Genomic DNA, 15,342 nt, shown 5'->3' with positions numbered 1-15,342 from the left:
TTAACAAAGTGAGAGGTGGAACCAGGGGAAAAAAATTATTGGCAACGTTTGCTTTCAAGAGGAAAAGCTCTAGACAGTTTAAAGAGAGCTTGTAATTACAAGAGGCAATATGAAGCGCAAATCAAATGTGTGCGATTGGTACACCATACAGACCCCAGAAAAAAGCAACAATCCACAATTTCTCACCATGCAAATAAATACAAGAAAAAAGTACAATGGCAGGAGGAACACAAGAGAGGACCAAATACCAGTGCATTTGTAGTGAAAGAGTGAAGTGCGAATTTGCATGCAACATAACAATGCAAGAATAGCAAGACGTATTCCATCATGCAAAGGCAGAAAGCAGTGAGGATACTGTTTCAGCACTAGGGTTGTCTGATTACACTGAGGGGACTGCTTCTCAGCAGTGGCTTTGTTCTGAATCCGCTATGGTCGTGCAATGAGATAACAGCAGATATTGATAAATTAAAAAGATATCAGTGATCCCATGAGGCTCACACTTAATGAGCATTCCGCCACTGCGATACTTGACAAGGGCTGTAAGCTGACATGTAACTCAAATATCGAGACGAGGGCTATGTTTTGCTTTGTACTTTGTCTCAGCTGTGCCCAAGAATACAGCTATATCAGTGCACTGGCTCTGATGAAGCATGTGCTGAAGTAGACAATGCCTCCAATATGAGCAGCTGTATACAGTAAAGGGAATATCTAGAGAAATTTCAGCAACCACCCTCCTGCCAACAAAGCGGAACAAAAACTTAGGAGACCCTTAAACTCCGCCTTCAAGGGTACAACCTGCAGGTCCTCTTGCGGACCCTTGTTTGTGAAAATGCACTTTGCAACACACTTAGTCACTAATCATTTAATCTGTCCCTGTTTTATCCCACACAAACTCATAGAACGCAGTCACGAGCTACCAGATTTATATGAAGGACCACCCGACATAGACATAAGGCCCTGCATTAACCAAGCCATACAAACATGCCTGTGTGGCATATGGAGTAATGTGTCTGATCCAGTATCCAAGGGTCCTGGTGGGTTCGATTCCTATCTCGCCCTCCATCTCAGAGGAGCTGCTCAAGGTGGCACCTTTTGCCGACTCGGCCACGCTAGGTAGTCTCGTTTCGTCACACAACCTGCTCATGAATCAGTGCCTGGATGTCACCTAACCACCTACCAAAGGCATGCTCGTGACTTTTCGTGCACAATGCTGACGCCAATGAATTTTCTGAAAAACAGGACCCTTACTGTCGTGTTAGTACAGTAGTTTCGGGACACCCCGAACACACCACCATGTAAACGGCAGCATTTAGTTATGAACATTTCACCAGACAAAGCGCTAAGCAAGCTACCACAAACAAGGGGACAGGCATCATGAAGGAACAAAATGGCAGTGCCGCCCACACAAACACACAGGCTTACATGCTCCATGTTGGCAAACAGCAACGAGAGATGCAAGGTTTTAGCAAGTGCAATAGTAGAACAGGTTTCCAGTGAAATGCGCAGCATTGCACCACAGGAGCACGATTCGGTTCTGTCACCGATACAGAACCCCAACTTCCAGTTTTGCCTCCTGGCTTGTCTCACAGCTTTAACGGAGATTTTTGGCTCAATAGCACCCAGAATGCAAACTAAAAGCCAGAATTCACCCTAGAAAACTGGCAGGCGATTTGCACACTTAACTGACAGTGCAGAGAAAAAAAAAATGAAAAAGGAAAAGTTTTTTCAAACAAGAGGCTTTGAAACAATGTGTCGTGAACGCAGTACTAATCCATCAAGCCATAGAATCCCTGGGGCCGAGCGTTTTTAACTGCGCCCCCATCCCCGGTCGAAAAATTTCTCCTAGTACCTGCCTCTAGGTGGTGCTGCTTGAATAGAAGGTTTTTAGTGCATTTTTGTACTCCCTTACATTGGCCTGGGCTTCCAACGAGGCCCGCTCGTTACAAAGGGCATGATTTCACCTCTCTTCCCCTCTCTCTGCGAGTCTGTACAGCTGAGAGCAGGAAATCGAGCACCACTGTGCTAAAAAAACTTACATTTCACTCTATAATGTAGAAACGCAGGCAAACATGGCTGGGTGGATGGGAGAGCTCTCAGCGGTACAGCTTACCAATGGACGAGCAGTGGAGAGGGGTCAGTCATGCGGGTGGCTCAGAGAGAGGCAGGAAGCGGGGATGAAGCGAGCTTGCTTTGGGTGCAGCAGCAACATGCACAAAGCACGGCCCAAAGGCGGAAGCGCCACTGCCACCGAGAAGGTGGTGGCGGCGGCGACGTGACGGCACAGGGCATGCCCTACTACGGCACAGCGGCGGCTGCCCCAGCAACCCAACCACGCACTTCTTGCCAAACTTGTTGTGGATGACGAGGAAGACGAAGGCCAGGGCCAGGCACAAGCTGCCCACGGCTATATAGGCGATGCCGAGGAACGGGTTGCGTCCGCCCAGCCACGACGTGTTGGACAGGATGATCCGCTTGCTGCCCTTGAACGGCGTCACCGGGTAGCCTGTCACAGACCGTTCAGGAAAACACGACGCACAAAGTGCTAGCGCAAAAAGGAGTTTGTGCATTTTGCACATGGTAGTTCATACGGTTTTCGTATTATACTAGCCAATGAATAAAATCAATTGAGAATTGCAATTAACGCAAATAACGAGGGCAGACTCAAGTGTCTCTTGTGGGGAGCAAAAGCGTCCCCGAGGTTTCGAGGAGTTCAGAGCCTGCTGCATGCACCACAAACTCCATGTTCATTTCTTGCACTCACTCCATAGAGTTTAGTCAATGCCTCTAGTCACATTCAGATAACTTAATGCATGCTGGGTGGTCCACTTCACTACTACTATCAGCAGAGTGCTATATGAGAAGGTATATTTTACACCATTAAATGGCTTCATCTGGGATACCAGTAACCATTCCATAGCACCAAACTTCCTGGCGGCAAGAGCGAACGGAAAGGGTACTGTAACAAAGAGTGATACTAAAGAGTAACAAGGTGCGAAGAGGAAATGAGATGCAAAGAACAGCAATGTATAGCATGCTTCTCGCGCTCAGCGGCATGTAGTGTCAAACGAAAGTGCATAGAAAAACTGCCCCGATTTTTAACTCCCTTTTTACCACTACAAAGCTTTATAAGCAATATACAAAATGAAGCAAAGGCGCACGGTAAACGCTGAACAGTGTGTCCTAAAGTTAATGTTATTTAGACTAAATGGGAGAGCAAGACATCTCAAACTGCAGGTACAAGGAATTTTTGCATTACGAAAAAAGCTTTTCCTTCCTTGACAAATAAGTATGTAAAACCTATCGTCTATTGCACAGGAATGGTATTGCATACACAGCTACAGTGCCTTTCTTCATGGCACATTTTGCTCAGTGGTATGTAGATTTGCTTCTTCTCATGTAAACTCTCACGTTTTCCTTCGCATTCCTGCACTTGAAGCACAAAATATCACAACAATACATTGTTATTCATCAGCTGCCCTTTTTCCTTTTCGATCAACTTGAATGCTCATGCTTGGCTGACAGTCACTGTCACGTGACATTACACATTTAAGGCAACATTACAAAATCTTAACTCGCACGTCTAGTTGTGTTTATTTATACATCTGTCAAACTGCCATTTTTCTTTTCATATAGTAGTAACATCTGAGAGAGACATAAATAACCTTTGGACCACAAGCTTGTTTCTTTATTGAAGCAGGCTTCTCCTTGAAAGAGGCCATGATGGTTTGGTTTGATTTATGGGGTTTAAAGTCTCAAAGCGACTCAGGCTCTGAGAGATGCCGTAGTGGAGGGCTCCGAACATTTCGACCACCTGAGGTTATTTTTAATGTGCACCGACATTGCACAGCAAATGGGCACCTTACTTTTCGCCTCCATAGAAAAGCGACTGCCACAGCCAGGATTCAATCCCGCGTTCTTGGGTTCAGCAGTCGAGCGCCCCAACTACTGAGCCACTGCAGCGGGGAAAAGAGGCCATGAGATACCTCTTCTATCATGGAGAGAAACACTTGAATCACCAGGGACCCTTGAATGCAGTATAACAACCCTTTAATTTTTTTTTTTTATTTCAGCTAGCATGCCACTTGCACAGGGCAGTGAAACCTGGACGAGTCCTGAACAGCGGCACATACTGAGTGCGTTCAAAAGGTGGTCAGGACTACCAGTGAGACTTGTCTTTGGCACTTACTAGGGCTTAACAGCGGCACAAATCTGATGCATTCAAAAGGTGGTCAGGACTACTAGTGAGACTTGTCTTTGGCACTTTCTTTGGCAAAATTGCCTGTGAGCAGCATTTGAGCATTGCTAAGATTCTGCCAGAGCCAGACGAACAGCCTTTGTTGAAAATAGCCATGAAAGGATACGGTACACGATCTCCAGGTCATATTCCCCCTTGGGCAGTGAGCTGACAAAGAGCTCGCGCGTGTGGTCCACCCGCCCGTACAGCTTGCGGAAGGTCGGCAGGGCGGCCGTGCGCATCCACACGATGAGAGTCTCGTTCTCGAAACCACCAACGTCCTGCACCGGCAGAGGCCAGTTCGGAGGTTTTGCCGTGCCGTTGAAATTCATACCTGCACAGGAGACAGCGTTTACACTCACTACAGTGCTTTATTTCTGAAGAAAAAGAAAAAAAAAAAAATGATTGTTGTTTTCAGGATTTGCTTCAGAGGCACTTTTCCGCACCTTTCGCTGCTACTAGCAGTCATTTCTGCCTCTTCTTGTTAGAGAAGCGAAACAAAGCGGTAAGGTTTACAGACAAGCAGTAATGACCTCATATTGTTCTCACTGTCCAACCATGCCACAGCCACCTGTTTGGTTTTGTGGCGTTTAACGTCCCAAAGCTACTCGGGCTATGAGAGGCGCCGTAGTGGAGGACTCCGGAAATTTCGACCACCTGGGGTTCTTTATTGTGCACAGATATCTCACAGCACACGGGCGCCTAGCTTTTTGCCTATATCGAAGAGTGGCCGCCGAGGCCAGTATTCGATCCCGTGCCCTCGGGCACAGTAGTCGAGTGTCCTAACCACTGCGTCACCCCGGCGGTGTCACTGCCACCTGTGTTCTTAGAGCAATGCTGTCTTAAGACTTTCCTTCTGTTACAACTTTGTCACTGGAAGTGACGCTAGGCATGGCTATCATTGCAAGTGATGCTAGGTGTGATGCTAGGCATGGCTATCATTGGAAGTGAGGCTAGGCATGATATTCAAGTAATCACATAGTTTTCAAAAAGCGGACATGGCAAAAAGACAGGAGCTTGCCGTCAATGTTTCCAGGCCACTGTTAAATGGACTCTTAGTGCCATGGCAAAGGTGCATTACATTTAGTGACAGCAAAACAATTGATGACAGCAAGCACTGCAACACTGCATGTGTCACGCAACATGGCTGTGTCGCACACACTCTTTTTTTTTGTGTTTGTGGAGCCTGGCCAATGGCTACAGAGCCAACAGAAGTAAACCCTGGCATGCAATAACAGTGCTACATTCTCGTTATCTCGTCCACTATGGTGAACACTGTGACGATCAGATGCACACTGTCTACCATTTACATTTTTTGATCTAATCCCTCCTTCCTGGAGGCATGGTTTGGAGGCATGGTTTGGAACTGTAGTACATCTACGCATTAGGTCACGCACTAATACTAGTAGAAAACTTCTGTCTTCAAATGACCCATACAATTACCTGCGAGTGCAAGCAGCCCGTCCCCGTTTTGCCCCTTAATGCGGTGGTGTTTTTTGCCCGCTGCAAGATTAAAGCTGCTCAGCAACGGTTACCGTGGAAGACTGCATTTTCCGAATCCTGTCCAGTAGCCAACTTTTTGCCCGTGGCTTCGGGCAACAGTCACAGAAATAAAGTTGTCATGCTTTGATGATGCAGAATACATTGACAAGGGACGACCTTGAACCTCTATTTGTTTTGCGCACGATTAGACAACGGCATCAGGCAGCAATGACTTGGTTGCCGTACACTGCAGGTTAAGACTGAAAGTGATGGCTTTAACCCAATTTATTTTTCAGCACTGTGACGTTTCTGACAGCCAAATCATCGAAGTAGATCTACCAACAAAACCGATCACTAGCCAGTCAAACTGTGGTTTCATACAAGGTTCAGAAAATTCTGGCTACCATCTGTGCTTACTCCTTTCGCTCTGCTAAGCACTAACACACCATCTACCCTCCTATTCAAGACTCTGAGAAGATTACACCAGCCTTTCCACAAGGAAGAGGTACTGAATGGTGGCCCACAATATCACAGAGGCAATTCTTGCAAACCGCGCCCACAGAGATACTACAAGCTACGGCAGACAGGCTGACTTGCCACTACCAATCATCAGCCAAAGTGACCTGCAACACATCAGCAGTGCACAAACTAAGCAAGGTTCCTGTTTCACAGTACATCAGTGCACCTCAACACAGAGCTGCAAGCATGCACAAGGATTCAGGGTGCTCTGCTTCTTATGCTGGATGCTAGAGGGACAACTTTACAGGATTTCTAGGTTTGCACTGCTGAGACAACTGAGTTAGCATCACACTGAGTGTGTTGTGAATCGTATGCGGCACAGCATTGCAGCGCACAGTGTTGTTCAAGAAGCAAGGGGTGTGCCTAGAAAGCAGCGGAGGATTTCCACGACCATCTTATCACCAACCTGGGGGGTTCTTGAACTTGACCCTACGGTCAGTGGGCCAGGCGATCTTGTCGAAGAGAAGGTGCACATCAGACAGGTCTTCGCTGCTGGTCTGGTCCTGCTTATGGCGGTACTTGAGGTTCAATGTATCTGAATTGTAGAAAGGAAAGCAAAAAGCAAGAGGCTATGTTTCAGCCGCATCCAGAGTGAATGACATACAATTAACAAATGGACAAAAAAAAAAAGAAAAGAAAGAAAAGGAGTAATTTCTGCAGTGACGTTTCACTGTTAAACTGAAAATTTTTCCGAAATCCCCCATTTCTAGTCCTTTTTTTCTTGCAGCAGTTTGAAAAAGGTTACAAAGTTGCCTTACCATACCCTTAAAAACTTTTTGCTAATTTTTCTTCTAAAATTGCCCGAATGAAACCTAACTAAAATGCTGTGAACTGTCATGACAACATGCTTTTGTGCTTCCTGTGATGCGTAAGTATGATTATCACAGCTTCCCGTTACTGCAAATTGGATGTGAAGCCAGGCCTGCACAGTTTAGTACAACATCGTCTATATTGTGTATGCATCTTCCCTTCCGAGGTTACCTCCAACTCAGCCCCTATTAGAAGCCCAGTCACTCAACAAACCACACAGCAATCCAAACACATAAACAAGCAAACTTGTACAGCTGCTAGGTTCTCTGCCCTGCAACTGTGACAATGCTTCCAAAATATGGTTCATGCAGCTCAAAGCTTACGGCAGGAAATTCAACTTCTTGGCCACGAAGCTGTTCGGAAATGCAGAGGGAGCAAAGATATAAAAACAAGAATTCTGGCAACAAACGATACAATGCACTTAAAGAATAGAACCAACCATTGAAGAGGCTGTTTGCAATGGCTCCGCATGGAGCAATCGGCTCCCCCGTCTTAGGGTCCTGTGCGAAGGGCTCGCAGTCGGGGTTTGTCTGAAGAGGTCTGCCCAGGAGCTGGGTGTCGTCCCGGGACTTGACGTACCTTCGGTGGTTCTGGTAGAAGTTGGTCAGCCCATAGTACACGTAGACTTCTGACTGCAATGCAGAAGGAAAGGTTTCTTAAAACTGCCAGTTTTGGTGCTAAAATTTGTTTCCAAACTTTCAGCTACAACAGACACCCTGACCTACCTGCAGATAATCTGAGAACTGTGTTTGTGTTTTATTTATTTATTGCATGCTGCCAGCCTGGATGTCGAGCCCTACGCATGGGGCGGGCAGCACAGAATCAGGCAATGGCATGAAGGAAACATCTACATAACATAGAAAACAGAATGGAACATGAGCACTGTGTTAAGGCAGTGCGAAATATCTTACTATGTGTTAGGTCATGTTATGTCTCTCGTTTTTTCTGGGCCTCACCGTGGTGATGCAGTAGTTAAAGCGCTCGACTGCTGTGCCCAAGAATGTAGGATGAAATCCCAACCGCAGTGGCTGCTTTTCGATGGAGGTGAAAAGCAAGGCACCCGTGTGCTGTACGATGCCAGTTCATGTTAGAGAACCAGGTGGTGGAAAATTCCTGAGCCTTCCACTATGGCATCTCTCATAGCTTTAGCTGCCTTGGGACATCAAACCCCATAAACCAAACAACTATCTTATCTTCGTTTCTACTTCATACAAACACATGAACTGTGTCAAGCTTACAGGCTATCAGTGTGACTAGTGTGGAGGGGAATGCAGCAGGATGTGGGCTTAATTTCGTGAACATTTTGCATTCACAAATTGAATTTATTCCCGTCAATGTTGATTTAAGAAATTATTCTTTTGTGAGTTCATTTAAACCATTGTTTCAAATCATTCAGGCTACCGTCTAATTTGTTCAGATCAGGTGTCCAGTTTGATCAAGTGTTTAATCAAATGCAGACTTAAAAAACCAGCTATGCATCTGAGCTTTAGCTCACGCGTGTTTGTAAGCAGTCACAAAGAAGTGGTTATGTTTTGGAACTTGGTCTTGCACAATGCAGACGCATTTGATGCAATGGCTGCCAAGACCTTTTGCTCTGTTTCTTCAACGTCAAGAGACAAGGAGGGCTGATACTGTGAACGAGAACTGCATGCCCATTCTAGTCTTGAAAGCTTTTAGCATTCTCCTAGTAATTAGTACTGCATTAATTCACTGCCTAAAAGGTGCAGACACCTACTGCTAGACACCTACTTCTAGAAGCCTTTTGTTAAACAAACAACACTTGACTGAGGATCCTCACTATATTAGTCTCAACTCTACCCACCACCATATTTGAACTTATCTTATAAAATTTGAAAGGCTTACAAGGCAAAGTTCAATAAACACAATGCCGGTTAGTGCTCTAGAAACAACGACCAAAAACAAAAACAAAAAAAGAAAAAAAAAGAAAAGAAAACAGAACACTTGGTCACCAGCTGTAAAGCATAACATAATTCCTTTAGAGGTACTGCCGCATTGTTATCAGACATTCGGCGCTTTCTATAGACCTTTTCATGACCCTCAGAGAGACTGGTTTTACTAGGCTGTGAAGTGGGCTTGGGAGTAAAAACCTGTGCTCTGAGCACAGTCGAGTTTCTAATATGGCAGTGCCCTTCGAAAACTTTTTGGAAAGGTCTATGTGAAAAGACTTACACTTGTACGATATATATAGCCATGAACATAACCCTCTCAACTCCTGAAAACACACCTTATTCTTGAGCCTTATAGACTTACGTGCAATAACACACAGCCACAGCTAGACATTTGCAGGCAGCACAATAAGCAAAAAGCAAGTTGACCTTTTAACACATTGCACGAAACAATTTATTAAACCTGCGCACTATACCACATCAAGGCTGCTCCGAATTATGACAGCAGTGCTGATGCTTGGGGGTCAGTCTAAGATCAAGGATATGTAGGCATACATCTGCACATCAACTGCTGTCGCTTTCATCTGTGCTATCTATACAAAAGGCTTCAAGTAGCCCTACAATCTACATCCTCCTGATATATTTCATACCCACGCTGCAGAGATGGCCGCAGTAAACTTGGGCATTGTTACATTAACAGAGCAAATTCCAGAATCAGAGAAGACGGTTGCCTTCGAATTCAAATGCTGATTTTCAACATACTGTGTCGGATTGCCGTTTAACATCCCGATATCTAAGCTGTTGCATATCCAAACGTTTTCTCTAATAATATGCTCAGACGTCAGCTCTCGCCGTGACAGCACGATGAAGACATGATCGAGCGCTAGAAAGAAAAGCTACAATGCACACGCTTACCTTGAAATCTTCGGGAAGCGTTATCCGCTCCAGGCAAACGCATGTCTTTGTGATGTCGTTCTGTATCACAGATGCGCAAGTGACGTTCTTGTCTTTTTCCTTGCATTCTGTGTAATCAAACTGGAACTCTTGAACCTGTTAGAGACAGTTTCATAACGTGCGCGTCAGAAATGTGGGGGGGGAAAAGTAGGGCGCAGGTTTCGCGCACAAGTAGGGTCGCCAACGTTACCTCGTTGGACGAAACCAGCAGACCGATTCCTATGGGAACGAATGCAAGGCCTATTACGAAGAAGGTCGGCAGCACCGTTCCTGCCGTCAGAATGGGTTGCCATGCCGATAGCCGCTGCTGCTTGAAAGCGCTGCCTGAGATCAAACACAGCATAGAATGGTTGTGAAATTAACTGGTGGTCTACAGTGGCAAAATCGACAGCGAGAGCCAGCCATCGGCAATGCATATTGCACAGACTTCCGCTTTGCTCGCCTTATCTTGAAGCACAAGAAGCACGATTGCTTCAATTAACTACGCTGCGCAACGCTGGTGAACCGAGCCGCTGTTCCAGTTCTTGTCTAGACAGACGGTGAATGAGAAACGTTCACTTAAAGGTGTCAGATAAGGTCGCAACGATAGCATTTGTAACCACGAACACAATAATCACGCCCCAGTTTGAGACCAGCCAACGTAAAGTGAGTTAGCTTTCCTTTCGAAAGCCTTCAAATGCCAACCAACACTTTCCGAAACAAAATCGCGTCACAACAATTTAACCATGCGCCGCAACATTAAACAAAACGCAGTTCAATGAACAGCAAATCAAATCGGCTCACTCGACGGTTTCTTGCTCTTGCGATCGGGGTTCGACATCTTTTTGGCCGCCCGACCACGCCGGATGTTGACCGTGACGTCAAGCAGACCACGTGACAAGAACGGATCGTGACAACTTCCGGCGGCGGCGGTCGTCCCGTCGGACTCGGAGATCTCATCGGCGAGCGTGGTTCTCTGCATTGCTCTGTGCTGCTTCTCCGGAGGCCCCGATGGAGGCGTCTGACGGGTTCTGCAGTGGAGACAGGAATGGTGGGCGTTTCTTCTTCCCTCTCGAGCGGCTTTCGCCGATCGTTCCTGACTGAGCGCTTGGCAAGCTCCCAGCCACAGCGCCGACAGTACGAGGCATGAAACTCCGCTCTTTAATTCCCATGAATAACGCATGCCGACCAGTACATAAAACGATGTGCAGGTTTGACATTTCATGCTGACCGGTCTTCGTTAGCGTCGCCGGTCTTCAAAAGAGCTTGAGCTGTTTTCGCTTTCTCAGTATTTTGAGAATATCCAGGTTATTTTAGCGCATGCAAGATTGCCACTCCCTCCTTCATGAACTCCGCTTTACGTATCTTCTGTACGTGTCAGTTAATCAACCGAGAACATATTGGAGTAAAATTGTTTAGGCACTATACTAAGTGTTCTGTTTCAAATAAACGCATACAGTCAGGTATTCCAGGCGAAAATCGTACTGGTCTAAATGGTTTAAGGAACAATGCCCCGTTGATACCAGTTAGATCCCAGTTGAATTCGAGTTGGATCCAACTGCAGGATCTAACTGGTATCAACTGGGAATTGTTCCTTAAACCATTTAGACCAGTTACGATTTTCGTCTGGAAATTACATGCGATAAAGACTGAGTCACGCGGATTAAGGTAGGACGGCAGATTTTACTAGAAGCCGACGAAATAAAATACTTGAAGTGAACGTGTCAGCAATCGTGTACAACGAATAGCGATTCCTCGAATGAAGCAACGCAGAAGCTGCGAGTGTTGTTACTCCGCATTTTAAGTGCTGCCAGCGCAATCACGGCCCAGCGGTTGCGTATTCTAAGTTCCATATAAAACCATATGCTTTCATTTGGTTACGGCGCTCGACTACTGTTCCCAAGGACGCGGGGTCGAATCCCGGCCTCGGCGGCAGCTTTTCGATGGAGGCCAAAAGCAAGGCGCCCGTGCGCTGTGCGATGTCAGTGCACGTTAAAGAACCCCAGGTGGTCGAAATTACCGGAGTCCTCCACTACGGCGTCTCTCATAGCCTGAGTTGCTTTGGGACGTAAAACCCTACAAACCATTTAGAATTTAGTTCATATCTAGCTATGATGAGGTTAGTGCGTTTCGATATTTGTCAAATCAATTGGCACTGATGTGAGGCAATGGCTCTGAGGTTTATAAAACTGCGACTAATTAATTGCTAACTCAGTATAATATACATGCGGTGCTATTTCCTTCGAGCGTAACTGCACAATTACTTGAAAGCTACCAAAACGCACGCGTTTTCTTGTTAAAGACAACATTTCAATGTTATGTTTTCCTTTTGAATCCGTGCATACAGTGTGTATGGTTGTGGTCAATAATCCGGAGAATGTGACGGACTACATTGGAAGCCAGAACTGCAACGTATCCGGTCCGGGGTACGGTCATAACAGAAATGTAGTCACTATTCTGACCTTTCTCGCGCAACGTGCAGCGTTAATTCTTCGTTGTCCAACGACAATAATCCGGAGAATGCGATTGGGCAACGAAGAATTACACTACAACGTCAGTGATGAAAGTGAGTTGGTGGTTAACTCCTCGCGCTCATTAGGAGCAGCAAATAATTACCATAAATATGGAACTATGGCTAGGAAGAAGTCAGATATTTAAATTGAGCAGCCTTGAAATTCAGGAGTATCGGCGGTTATTGACCAGGATCTGGAAACTAAGACATCTTGAAGGCGCTATATATATAGCCAGCACGGCTTCATTGTCAATGCTGGTGCCAGCTACTAGGAATTAAGTGCCAGACTTTAGCACTAGATTTTTCTTCAATCGAAACTCCTCTTTGTTTCAGTCTGATCATTGACCCCTAATTTGTGACCCTCGGCTCTAATAACAACACTACAAATTGACGAAGGCAGTGATTTTTACCAGTGCAAGCACCTACGAAAACGTTTACGTGCGTTTTTTACTTTTTGTTTTCTGTCATAGAGGTATTTTTACATGAGCCTCTAGTACAAAACAATGATCCCCTCTTCTGCAGTCCTTATGTATAAACTATTTAATAACTCAATGCTCGCCAGCTAAATTTACTGAGCATTATTTCTTTTCCCGATTTCAACGTCACAGATGTGACGTGGACACCGTACTACGGAAATAGGGACCTATATAGGGAGACAGTTGTCCGCAAAATTGCCAATGCTATGAGTATCCCTAGCGAAAAAACCCTATGAGTCACAATAACCTCGTACAGATTTCTCATACTAAACTAATACAAATCTCATACAAGCTCATATATTTCTCATAGTTGAATGATATTTATATGAGATTATATGAGGTTTGTACGAGTTTAGTATGAGAAATCTGTATGAGGTTATTGTTACTCATAGGGTTTTTTCACTAGGGATGTAACACGAGTGCAGCGTCATAGCGTCCACTGTCCGCAAGTAACGTTCAGCGGAAACCCTACAACAAATTGAAGTTGGCCTGCGTATCGACAGAATATTGCGCTCTGATCAGAAAGGCTGCAGTTGTCGCCGAAAACGGACCTTTTAAAAATTAGGAAATTCCATAAAATGAAGCACAAGTATCGCCACTCGTTTTCGCGAGCATCTTCAGTGACGCCGAAACCAGCCGCGCTCCCAAATTGTGCTCACGGAGTTGTTTTTTTTCTCAACGTAGTTTGAATCTAATGGTCGAAAAATTTCAGAATACGCATTTTTTTCTCTCTCTCTCTCTCTTTTTTTTGTTAGCAGTTGATGCGTCGTTCTGCTGTGTGGAAAACGACCACACACCCGGAAACAGGCGCATAAAAGTTACGGAGGTGCTTACGTGCTGTAAATGCGAAATAAGAAGATGGATTAAGAAGCGGATTAGGATGGATTAGTAGTATAGTCATGCGTATACACTGTATATACTACGAGACCATATGACTCCCGATGACGTCACGCCGGGTTCCGACTCGCATTAGGCTGTCAGGAGTGATTATGCGCTACACCAAAAAATTGGTCCAACCAGGCGCTTTAAACCTACACTAAGAGATCCCGCGGCTACATAACATACACTGTGAAAAAAAAATAAAAAAAAATCGCACCCTTGTCTGTCTACACTCACACCCTTCAGAAAAGGGTGCCTTGAAGTACCGATACACCCTTTTTTTGGGTGCAGCAAGGAGCACTGCGCCCATTAAAAGGATGCATCAGTACTTGAATGCACCATGTTTTGAAGGGTGCGAGTTATAGACAGAAAATATTTTTGTACAGTGTGAGCACATGTAAGGGAGCATTAAGCACATATGCCACTCGACATGCCGCGGTGGACGATGCCGCCTCATTTAGATGACCAGCTAAGTATTCAGCCTGTTTGCTGCACGGCATAAGTGCACGTTACCCCAAGTGGTTAAAATTAATCTGGAACACCTTAATTCAGCATCTCCCGGCACAGGCACAACCACGAAATCACGTGTCAGTCGATCATGACGCGCCTTTTTTTTTTTTATTATTTTTTTTTTTTTCACTACGTCTTCGGCTGCCACGTTGCTAAGCAACCATTGCGCTGAGGCAGCTTCGGATGTGTGATGCCAGTTCTGGTGCAGCCACTGTTATCACCTCTCAAGTTTGCATTAAACGGCGCCGTCCGGTGATATATAAGGCTGGTCGTTGAGGCTGCGGCCTCCCGTGGTTTCGGTTTTGAAACCTGCGGTGAGCCGAAATTTCTTGAATGGCTGCACTTAGCCGCATTGAAAGCTTCAAGCCATGTGTGTTCATTTCCGGCCACCTTCAAATACCTGATTGTGCAACAGGGCAGGTAACCGTAGATAACTAACCTGCATTGTGCATGGTTAGCAACCTGCTCATGAATACATGGTGACCTACTTCCTGTTGCCCGTCACGACTGAGCACAGTACCGAGAAAAAAATGTCCGTCTGTCAGTCACCGTTGTCAACACACGCAGCCTCAAACAATCGATATGTTTCATAATTGGAAAAGACAAGTCGATGTGTTTGTTTTCTCGGATGAAACACTTCAGCCATGGGCGAATGTGTATATATATATATATATATATATATATATATATATATATATATATATATATATATATATATATATATATATATATATATATATATATATATATATATATATATATATATATATATATATATATCGCTGCATAAACGCCGTGGAAAGCCCAATTTCAAGCCTTCATTTAAATTTAATCTTGTACTGTATCTTCAAAAGAAAGATAGCAGCATGCTTAGCAGATACTGTCAAAACCGAGCCGATAAACGTACATATGCATGCACATTTATGGTTTAAGCCTTCACGTCTTATTAGTAGATGCGCAAACAAGTACACGAGCAGCCACGCGGTAATGTTCCTATTCTCGACCACGGCCGGTCTCGAGGGAGAGCGCGTTTCTAGCGCAAGCAACAAAATATGATTACGGAACGTATGCTTGCGCACG

General features: G+C 45.1%; 2 protein-coding genes across 2 annotated transcripts in view; one reads left to right on the top strand and one right to left on the bottom strand.

The window, feature by feature from the left end:
- Positions 1 to 15,342, bottom strand: part of Cdc50 (cell cycle control protein 50A) — a 46,012-nt gene that overhangs the window by 4,089 nt on the left and 26,581 nt on the right. The window contains exons 3-9 of the mRNA XM_084576744.1: positions 10,690 to 10,916; positions 10,097 to 10,230; positions 9,868 to 10,002; positions 7,485 to 7,677; positions 6,642 to 6,770; positions 4,362 to 4,568; positions 2,338 to 2,503 (exon numbers count right to left, since the gene is read on the bottom strand). Of these exons, the coding sequence (XP_084432870.1) occupies positions 2,338 to 2,503; positions 4,362 to 4,568; positions 6,642 to 6,770; positions 7,485 to 7,677; positions 9,868 to 10,002; positions 10,097 to 10,230; positions 10,690 to 10,916 (1,191 nt within the window). The remainder of the gene's footprint in view (positions 1 to 2,337; positions 2,504 to 4,361; positions 4,569 to 6,641; positions 6,771 to 7,484; positions 7,678 to 9,867; positions 10,003 to 10,096; positions 10,231 to 10,689; positions 10,917 to 15,342) is intronic.
- mmy (UDP-N-acetylglucosamine pyrophosphorylase mmy) overlaps positions 10,798 to 15,342 on the top strand; it is a 79,665-nt gene continuing 75,120 nt past the window's right edge. The window contains exon 1 of the mRNA XM_084576743.1: positions 10,798 to 10,936. The gene's annotated coding sequence lies outside the window, so the exon portion shown is untranslated. The remainder of the gene's footprint in view (positions 10,937 to 15,342) is intronic.

Source organism: Amblyomma maculatum, chromosome 8 (genome assembly GCF_055883805.1).
Source record: "Amblyomma maculatum isolate TAMU_Amacu chromosome 8, ASM5588380v1, whole genome shotgun sequence".
NCBI classification, from domain to species: domain Eukaryota; kingdom Metazoa; phylum Arthropoda; class Arachnida; order Ixodida; family Ixodidae; genus Amblyomma; species Amblyomma maculatum.
This window is presented reverse-complemented; position numbering and strand designations above follow the sequence as displayed.